The following is a 9,526-nucleotide window of genomic DNA, read 5'->3' as shown; positions in this document are numbered from 1 at the left end:
TCCCAGTACCAAAGTTTTCTCTGTGGAAACCTTCAAATCAGGGTGGAAGTCTCTAACAACGTAAATTCAGTTACCCTCCTTTCCCAGCTAGAAGGGCCCATACATGATTGTGAGGAGGCCATAAAACAGATTTACTCCAGCTGGCCAGATCTGTGACACCAACGTTGGCCTGAATTGGAGTTCTTTGTGGACAGGAGTAGCCACATAGATGAGACTGGGAAACAGGGGACTGTCTCGCAGTTGTGACTCTATAAGAGTTTGTAGAGTCCCAACCACTACCCCAGGTAACTTCAGCATAGAGGGCTGAACTTACTGCCCTAACTTGTACATTAGAATTAGGAAAAGGAAAGAGACTAAATGTCTACAAGGACTCGAAGTATGCATTCCTAACTCTACATCTACATGGGGCCCTCTACCAAGAAAGAGGATCACTTATGACAGAGGGAAACAAATTAAATATTCCCAGGGCATACTCTGAATCCAAGAAACAATCTAGGCTCCTAAAAAAGTTGTGGTCATCCACTATAGAGGGCATCAAAAAAAAAAAAAAAAAAAGGTCCAAGGAACAGATACACAGTAACAGGGCCTACCAAGAGGCCAAGGCTGCAAGTTTATGGCCAGATGCCATGCTTCTTCCCTTGATACCCTGGGAAGGAAATGAGAAATCCGAGTATACATCAGAGAGGCTGGGGATTTAGCTCAGTGGTTCCACCGTCTGCCTCACAAGCGCAAGGACCTGAGTTTTATCCCTGGTACCAAACCAAACCAAACCAAACAAAACCCAAAAAAACCCAGAGTATACTTCAAAGGAGATCCAACAGGTGGCCAAAGAAGGGAGAATTAGAGGAGAAGATGGATGGTACCAGTTTCCAGATGGCTAAATTGTGGTACCATACCATGTTGGGCCTCAATTAGTACAAGCTACACATGAGAATACCCGCCTAGGCAAAAAATTAGAGACTTTGCTCAACCTCTACTTCTATATCCTCTGATTGATGGCCCTGACCAAACTGTCCAGTGGTGCATGACTTGTGCTCAACACAATCCAAAGACTACTTCAGGTGTCCCAGCAGGGGTCCAGGGGATAGGGTTAGTGCCTTTTGAAGATATCCAGGTTGACTTCACAGAATTGTCCAAGTGTGGAGGATTCTATTACCTCTTGGTTACTTACTCTAACTGGGTAGAGGCTTTCCCTCATTGGACAGAAAAAGCCCAAGTGACATGGAAATTGCTACAAGAAATCATCCCCGCTATGGGCTTCCACTGAGCATAGAATCAGACAACAGTCCTGCTTTTGTGACAACAGTGGTCCAAGGGGTGACAAAGGCATTGGGGATTAATTGGAATTTACATGTGGCCCATCAGCCCCAGAGCTTGAAAAGGTAGAGAGGATGAATAAAACCCTAAAAGCAGGGTTAGGAGAACTTTGCCAAGAGGTCCAGGCCTTACCCATTGTGCTTCTCTGCACATGTTGCAGAGAACAAGAGAACAGGCTATTCACCCTGTGAGCTTCTGATTGCCAGACCACCCTGTCTTGAGTAGACTAACACACCCCATAGGGACATTTTAAAAACCTACTTAGAAAGACAATTGATTGAGCTAAAAAAAAAAAAGGTCTTCCAAAAGATAGCCTCTGGGGCCTTAAAAATGACCCCTGTTAACATTTCTACTCCACTCTACCCCTTCTCTCTGGGAGATTCAGTTTGGGTAAAAGACTGGGGACAAGACATCCTTAAACCCAAAGGGAAGGGCCCATTAACAGTCATTTTGATTATCCCCACAGCAGTGGGAGTAAGAAAAATCTCCACCTGGATCCACCATAGTTGGGTAAAAAGGCCGCAACCCTCAGCACAACTCAAAGATCACTTAACTTGGAGGGAAATCATACTAAAGTCAGCGAAAGACATCAGCCCTGCTTGAGTCACTCTGGGGGCTAACCAGTGTACACATGGCAGGAACCTGAGGACACCACTAAGGACAGGACTACATACCTTTGTTTCTACCTGTGATGATCTGTCATCCCTTGCTTTTAACTGTATTAAGATTTCTTTCCCTGCTTTTTGCCATAGCCCTTGCTGAGACTCCCCCAGCTAACTGGAATTGGAGCAAAAGGTGTCTGTTAGCCCTCACTTTTCTTTTGTGGGTAAGATGTTTTACTAGTACTGGTTACTTTTATTAGGGGGCCTCATATCCTCCACTCCAGGAGCAACACTCAAGGGAGTAAATCCCACAGGGACAACCACCAACTATGATCCCTGACTGCATGTCACTTGGATAGAAACTTCTGTAAGGACTGTTTTGCTTTTTCATACTTACTATGTTTGTAAAGGAGAGATTATAAAAACTTGTACCCAAAATTTGACTACATATATGGTCTGTAAGGCTAAGGATGGTACTTCAGCCATTTGCTTTAACTCAAAGATAGAAACCACTTGGGGGTTTAAAATCCTGACTCACACCAGAGACAAAGTAGGACCCTTGATAAACAAAACCACAAAATTGAGGCCTGGGGAGTTAATGATTTTATTTTTTGATGCTGGAAGAATTCTGCCTTTAAAGCTAATCAAATGTTTACCCCAATGTATATGTATAAAAATAACCCATGGGATTGATATAGAGATCCACCAACTAATGGTTGCCCCATTGGTCTTGTGTAAAATGGCCCACCTGACAGACAGGATCTCCTTTAAAAAACAAAAGACACCCGACCCCTTGTGGCCTCAGGACATATAATCCAGTCACTATCAACATCATAGACCCCCAGGACCCAAAAATGAGAAGAGGACAGGGAGAGGTTATGACCCCGGGGCACTAATCCGAATCAAGAGACTTACTTTTGCCCCAGCCATCTCCAGTTCCATGATAATAACCACCATAGATCAAAAATAGCCTCTTGGGTGTTATGAGCTAAAAGATAACACTCTATAAAAGATTATATAACCATAGACATCGATAAGATAAAACACGATGTAAATGGCAAAAGTTAATATAAAGGTGATGCTCTTCAATCAGATCCTCAAAGGGGGGAATGAGAGAGGAGACCACCGCTCCATGTGGACAACTATGAGTTAACTGTGTTATTAGGCAACTATGGGTTAACCATGTAACTATGTTCTTTGTAGAATGACCTGAGTAATCATGACAACTTCTGTAATCGGCCACAAAAGGAGCGTAAGGGCCTCAGAAAGTCTAGCCAGGACTCTTTGCTCTTCCCCTCTCCACTGCTCTGCTTTGTGTAAATCCTGCTTGCTATATTCCCAGGGAAACTCGAATGGAATCAAACTTTGTAGTTGTAAAACAGCTATATAAGGAAGCACAAATTTCTATTTGGGGCTCCGGAGACTGACAGGAGTCGTTTGCTGAGCTACCGGCATCATTAAAAGCTGCTTTTGCTCCAATCTTGGCATAAAAGAGTTATCACTCCTGGGGTCCTATTTCCAGCTTCAATAAAAGGCCAGATGATCTGCTGAGAGGAGAATGGGGTGGTGTGGAGAAAAGGCTCAGATGTATGTGTGCTGGGGCTTTGACAGTGAGTGAAACACTCATGGTCATTCTCAAGAGTGGTGACCCGAGCAGAGATGGATTGCAGAGAAGGAACTGAGCTGGCCGGGCCCAGTCCAGGCCCCATGTGATATTCGTGAGTGTGAATTTCAAGTGAAATTTGTCAACATGCTTTGTGGAGGCTTCTCAACCAATGTTAAGAAATAGAAGTTATTAAGAGTGCCACAATTTTTTTTTTTAATACAGGTAATTCATTCTGCAGAAACACTTGATGCATCTAAACAAAGACAGTCAAGGCATGCCTTGCAAAGCCTTTAATGATAATGTTTGCATTTTATACAATCTGTGTAATTTCATTCTCTGGTTAATTAATAATAGAAGCTCATCTGTCTCAGATTTAGTTGAAATACATGAATCCAAGTTGAGGAACAGGAACAGCTCATTTCGTTTCCCATCAGTGCCTTCAGGATCAGCAAGATGCACGTATTCATTCAAGAGTTGAAACACTTTGATATACAAATTGTGAATCTAGTCTTAAAACTCAACAACTGCAGCATACCTAAGACAATACTGACATCAAATGTTACATACTTTATGAGAGCCAAATTCTTACTCCAGACAGTCTCAATTTTTAGCTATTTGCAACTGTGCTCTTTAAAATATTTTATCTTGGCCAATCACATGTTTATTTTTTACTGTTTTGGGAAGTGTTGAGCAGATGAAGGTATCAGATGCCAATACAGGTGGGAATTTCCATAAGATGAATTTGTTCTTACATGAAGTTTTGTTATATTTTCATCTAATATTGGTGAGTATTGATATGGTTTCTGCTCAAGTCTTGGTTATTTCCTTGCTAAGAATTAAATGTACCCTGGATTTATTGAGAGTTAGAGTATTAGAAACAATTTACCAGCTTTTTCCCTCTTCATGAAATGAAAAAAGAGGATGTATATCAAACAATAAGCATATGAGTGAATAGTAAGGCTCTTAGGAGAAAGAGTTTTTTCTGTTTCTTTTTTTGGGGGGGTACCGGGGATCGAATTTAGGACCTTGAGCTTTCGAGGCAGGGGGCGGCACTGCTGAGCTAAAACCCCGGCCCCATTTTTCTGTTTTTGTAAGTTGCTATTTGTTTGGAGAGGAAACAATGGCTCTGTGAACTTTCCCTTAGCTGCTACTCCCTTTATATGCAAAAGAAACAAAATGAGCTGAACAAGAAAATTTTGCAGTTACACTTTGCAGCCTTTTATATATGAGCTGACATCTTTGTTTTCACAGTGATTTCTCCATCCCACCCTGCAAAGAAAAGGAAATACAGAGAAAAAGTTAAAATACATCTTCATTACAACACACATACTTCAAGTTCTTTCCTGCAATAAAATATATTCTCAACAAATAAACTACAGGCTCTAGCGACACTCAGGTACTAGTGTTTACTGACTGGAGGATGTATGCAAGGTATTTTGTTCCTCTCCGGACTCTCAGTAGAGCACAGCATGCTGAACATAAATGTTGGATTATGTACATTGCACATTTAACTTATTGTAGAAATACTTTCAAGATATACAAGGCATTAGTAGACTGTAGAGAATTTTAAATCACCGGAAACTTCCTAAAATAAAAGGTGGAGTGAAAAAAGAAGGATTTTGAGTCTCTTACAGTAGGGTCTATCTTCAGGACGAAGGTATCACATTGTTTAGCATGAGCCCAAAATTGCAATTTTTAGCTGTAGAACACACTTTGGTCTTTGAAGTCTTCTCTCACTGCATATATCAATAGTAGGTAAAACCCTTTTCTCTTTAGCAGTTAAACATACCATGCTCTAATGCCTTGGGGATCCTTCACAACCCTCTTTGCACATGCTACAGCTTGACTGATGTCATCTTGCAACAAAGCTGAAAGGGAGATGGTGAGGAACAAAAACGACTGTTAGAGAAATTTCAAGTTTAGAATCAGCCAGCAAAGGTTTGAGACCCTTCATCTACCCCAATTTGACATGAAATAAAGCTTTTTATTTCTCATTAAAGCCACTGGAAACTCTGGAATTCTTAACTATTGCAGTGGAAGGTACTCTTGGTACAAAACATTTTAAAAGTTACTTAGTCATGTTTTCCTTGGGTATTCTACTATGGATTATTCATCCTAAAGAAATGATAAGAAATGCATCCAATCATGCATGTGCAAAGTGTTCATAGCAATTTACAAAACGGAAAAATGGAAACTAAATGCTTTTCAGTAAGAATTGGATCTACAACTTAGGGGGTATTCGTATAGTAGTATTCTATTCACCCTTTATAATGAAAATGCAGATAATGTAGTTTTTGACATAGAAAACATTTTGTGTAATACTATGGAAACTACAAAGCAGTATGTATAATTACATTTAGTGTCTGTTAAAATGCATATGACTTACATGCTCGTGTGTCGAGTACACATGAATACGCATGTGCCTGACATTCTTTACCTCTATATACATGATTAATACACATTCTGGAAGGTTATATACTAAAAGTTACCAGTGGATATCAATCCCCGTGTGGGAAGAATGAGGTTGCTTTTTTTTCTTGCTTTTAGATTTTAATTTTTATTCAATGACTATATTTGTTTTTCTTTCTTTCTTTCTTTTTTTTTTTTTTTGGTACTGGGGATCGAACTCAGGATCTTGTGCTTGTGAGGCAGGCAGAGGAACCACTGAGCTAAATCCCTGTCCCTACTATATTTGTGTATAATACAAAATAATTTAGAAATAAATTAACTAGATAAAAAAGAGTATTCCAAAATTAGTCTTATCTCTCCCAAAATTTAATATTTTAGTATTGGGGAATACCAAGTTTTCAATTTTCATGCTCTATTTTATGAAGCAAGGAATCCACATGTAATTTCTATTTTATTGTCAGTTCAGCAGTCTATTACTCTCAACTTTGGCATGGAATAAGTCCCATGTGTTCTTTCCTCGTAAAACAAAAGAGAAAACAAAACATGAGTTTCATCCCAAATATGTAAATCCATAATCACTTTTTGTAGGAGTTAGAATAATTATGAAGAATCTTTTTTCATTTTGGAGATGCAAATTTAAAAATTTAGAAAAAAAGTCAATCCTTTTCTAACTCCTATGAAAATGTCTCAGGAAACAAAATATATATGTAGAAGAATCAATTAGTTATCAGTAATTACCCTTAAATTGTCAGGCATATGGGTTTTTAGTATACTATGAGTCATGATAAAAGTATTGTGTGGTTTAAATGAAACATTTCTGAGTGTAAATGGCACACTGGCATTAATCTTTCTCAAAATAATTTCCCTCTGTATGAACAGAACTATTCCATCATTTTTGCCAGTTTTGGAAGCAGTTCTGGAAGTTCTCATGAGTATCTTTACTAGCCCTGCCACGCCTACCTCTATGTCCTGAACTGATTCAAAATGTTGACTTTTGGGGGTCCTTTTGACTTTGCACAAGAGTCAGAAGTGGGACGGTGCCAGATCCGGTGAATAAGGTGGAGAAGGAGGCACCATAATGATGTCACAGGCCTGCGTTTCCACTGGACGGCACTAGGCAGCAGCATTCCCTATCTTTGAGGACACCTTGTAAAGAAACTCATAAAAGAGACTTCTAGAACTGCTTCATAAAGTGGCAAGAATGATGTTACTTTCTGAGTCCAAAGAAGGGAGAGTACTTTGAGGGGATTAATGGCAATGTGCCTTTTACTGTAATACAATTTTTATTTAACCAAAATATTTTTGAATTGCCTTGTGTGTTTAGAATATTTCATTTAAAAAGGTGAAATAATCAAAATGGACTACACAAACAATTATTTGTAAAGTATCTTAGGTAAATAGGAGGAGTATCATTGCTCTGGAAAAAGACTCAATAAGGTGATTTACACTAAAATTGTAATAATTTCAGAAACATACATATTAAAACACAAACTTTTTATGACACTCATTCTCATTTTTGTATTTTATTTTGCTTTGATTGTTTTGTTTGCAGTGCCAGAGATTTCTTATTTGGGAAATTTTGATGGGGAAAACGGTCACATTCTAGTAGTTGAGGTACAGTAGTTTCTCTAGCTCCCAGATGAATCTTTCCAGACCATGTCATTTGCATTGAATCTCTATTCTCTGTGCCAGATGGGTCTGGTCCAACATTCCAGAACCACCTTGTCTTACCTTTGCAGGACACGCCACAAGCATTAACAGCTCCTGGAGTTTTGCCATCATTGCACCAGTAGCGGCTATTAATCTGGAATATCCCATAGTCAGTGCTTTTGTCTCCAGGGTTGTAGTTTGTAGCTTGTGTATTATAATCACTCTCCCATTTGGCCAAACATACCCCTGAAAAGAAATTATTTTTAATAATGAACAGCAACACAATGATTTACAGTGTATACAAAAATCAGTTCTTCATAGTTAATTCTTTTTTTTTTTTTTTCCTTTGGAGACAAGTTTTCACTATGTAGTTCAGACTGGCCATGAAGTCACTCTGTGGCCCAAGAGGGCTTTGAAATCATGGCAATTCTCCAGCACCATCCTCCTGAGTTCTGGCATCATAGGCCCGCACCACCGTGCCTGGCTCTTTTTAGCTAATTTATGTCACTAGTGACTTACTTTCCAAGTACAAAGGTATATGAAGCTTACAAAATACCTTCACACTTCAAGTTTTTCCTCTCGTTGTGACACAGAGTGTGGCTGTTGCCCAGGCTGGTCTCCTGGGCTGAATGCATCCTCCCTCCTCAGTGCTGAGTAGCTGGGAGCACAGGTGTGAAGCACTCTGCCCAGCCCAATACTGTAGTTTTAAAGGGTCTCTCAGAGAGTCTTTTCTACAGTTCATCTCAAACTGCAACGCTAATGAAGCCAGGAAGGTACTTTTTAAAATATTAAAATGGCTGCTTCTTCCATTGCTTTTATTCTTTCCCTGCTAACATTACTCAGCCAGTGTTCAGCTTAGAGTAGAAAAACCAGCAGAGCTCTTGAGTGGATTTAGTAAATTTGTAGCATACAATAAGCTCATGGGAAAATGCATTTATCAGAAGAAAGAGAACTTTTCTGAGAGGTAGACATTTTCTTGTAATAGCTGAAGGTGAATTTAGAAGTTAAATAAAAATCTTGGAAACAAGCCTTAGAGACTAGGACAGGCTCTTCTGTAATTTCTTCCATCCACTCATCTCTTCACTCCTTTTTTCATTCAAAAATAGTCATTAATTGGAAAGTATTTTACTGAAGTCAGAAAACTAGACATTATATTGACGAAGATGGAACAAGCTATAAAGGAACTTTAGTTTATGGCACACCAGGAATGGTGTGGAAGAAAATGAAAAATCATCAACTTAAAGAAAATACTCATAAAACACTTCAAAACTGACTGGAGGGAAATAGGTTCTTATTTCTCTGTTAAAGAGTTCACCATAACCTATCCAAATTTTGTTGTTAGAACCCGTATGTCATGATTGAAAAACCTAAGATGAATTCTGCATTCAACAAGGCTGCAGGATCCAAGTTCCAAACTGGTCTATCAATGTATCCCATGTTCAGGCTTCTGGGGTCCTGGAATCTGGGGCAACTGGCAAAACCAGTGGCCCTGGGAGAGTACAGCAGGTCCTTTGGGACATAGAAGGTGGAGATTATTTCCCCCCGTGATGCTATTCCTTCACCTGCTATCTCTGATTCTACAGAAGCAAATGATTTAAACATTGCAAATACTGAAATCCACAAGGAAACATCAGTCTCTTAACGCAAAACTCCTCTCACCATTCATTTTCCCATTGCTCCTGTCCTTACATGACTTTCTGGAGGTAAGGAGAGCATACTTACAGTTTGCCAGGCTGACTCCTTGGTGGCCATCCATTCCTTTTGCTTTGAGAGTTCTGGCCAACTCGCACCTTTCATAGCCCTTGCCCTGGACAGTCACAGACAGGAGGGCAAGCCCCAGAATAAGGAGAGCCTTCATGATGACTGAAAGTACAGGCCACTAGACTGGCTAGGTTGAGTGGCCCTAGTATTTAAAGTCTTTTGACTTCCTTCTTCTTCTATT

General features: G+C 39.6%; 1 protein-coding gene across 1 annotated transcript; it reads right to left on the bottom strand.

Moving 5' to 3' along the window:
• Positions 1–3,800: 3,800 nt before the first annotated feature.
• Positions 3,801–9,485, bottom strand: LOC101698143 (lysozyme C-like). Its single transcript, XM_087192412.1, has 4 exons — positions 9,307–9,485; positions 7,666–7,830; positions 5,315–5,393; positions 3,801–4,794 (listed from the first exon to the last, which is right to left on the bottom strand). The coding sequence occupies exons 1-4, from the start codon at positions 9,440–9,442 to the stop codon at positions 4,728–4,730; spliced, it is 447 nt and encodes a 148-aa protein (XP_087048538.1). The 5' UTR covers positions 9,443–9,485; the 3' UTR covers positions 3,801–4,727.
• Positions 9,486–9,526: the final 41 nt, after the last annotated feature.

Source organism: Heterocephalus glaber, unplaced genomic scaffold (assembly GCF_053883595.1).
Source record: "Heterocephalus glaber isolate CG9 unplaced genomic scaffold, H.glaber_assembly_v1.0 deba00001571, whole genome shotgun sequence".
NCBI classification, from domain to species: Eukaryota; Metazoa; Chordata; class Mammalia; order Rodentia; family Bathyergidae; genus Heterocephalus; species Heterocephalus glaber.
The sequence above is the reverse complement of the archived record's forward strand: the minus strand, read 5'-3'. Positions and strand labels throughout refer to the sequence as shown.

What these genes read in the sequence shown, in the direction of transcription:
- LOC101698143 (XM_087192412.1), bottom strand. Translation starts at nt 9,442, where the DNA reads ATGAAGGCTCTCCTTATTCTGGGGCTTGCCCTCCTGTCTGTGACTGTC. An exon ending in AGGAGTCAGCCTGGCAAACT is followed by an intron (nt 7,831 to 9,306) that starts GTAAGTATGCTC and finishes ATTTCTTTTCAG; the next exon opens with GGGTATGTTTGGCCAAATGG. An exon ending in CCCCAAGGCATTAGAGCATG is followed by an intron (nt 4,795 to 5,314) that starts GTATGTTTAACT and finishes TTTTCTTTGCAG; the next exon opens with GGTGGGATGGAGAAATCACT.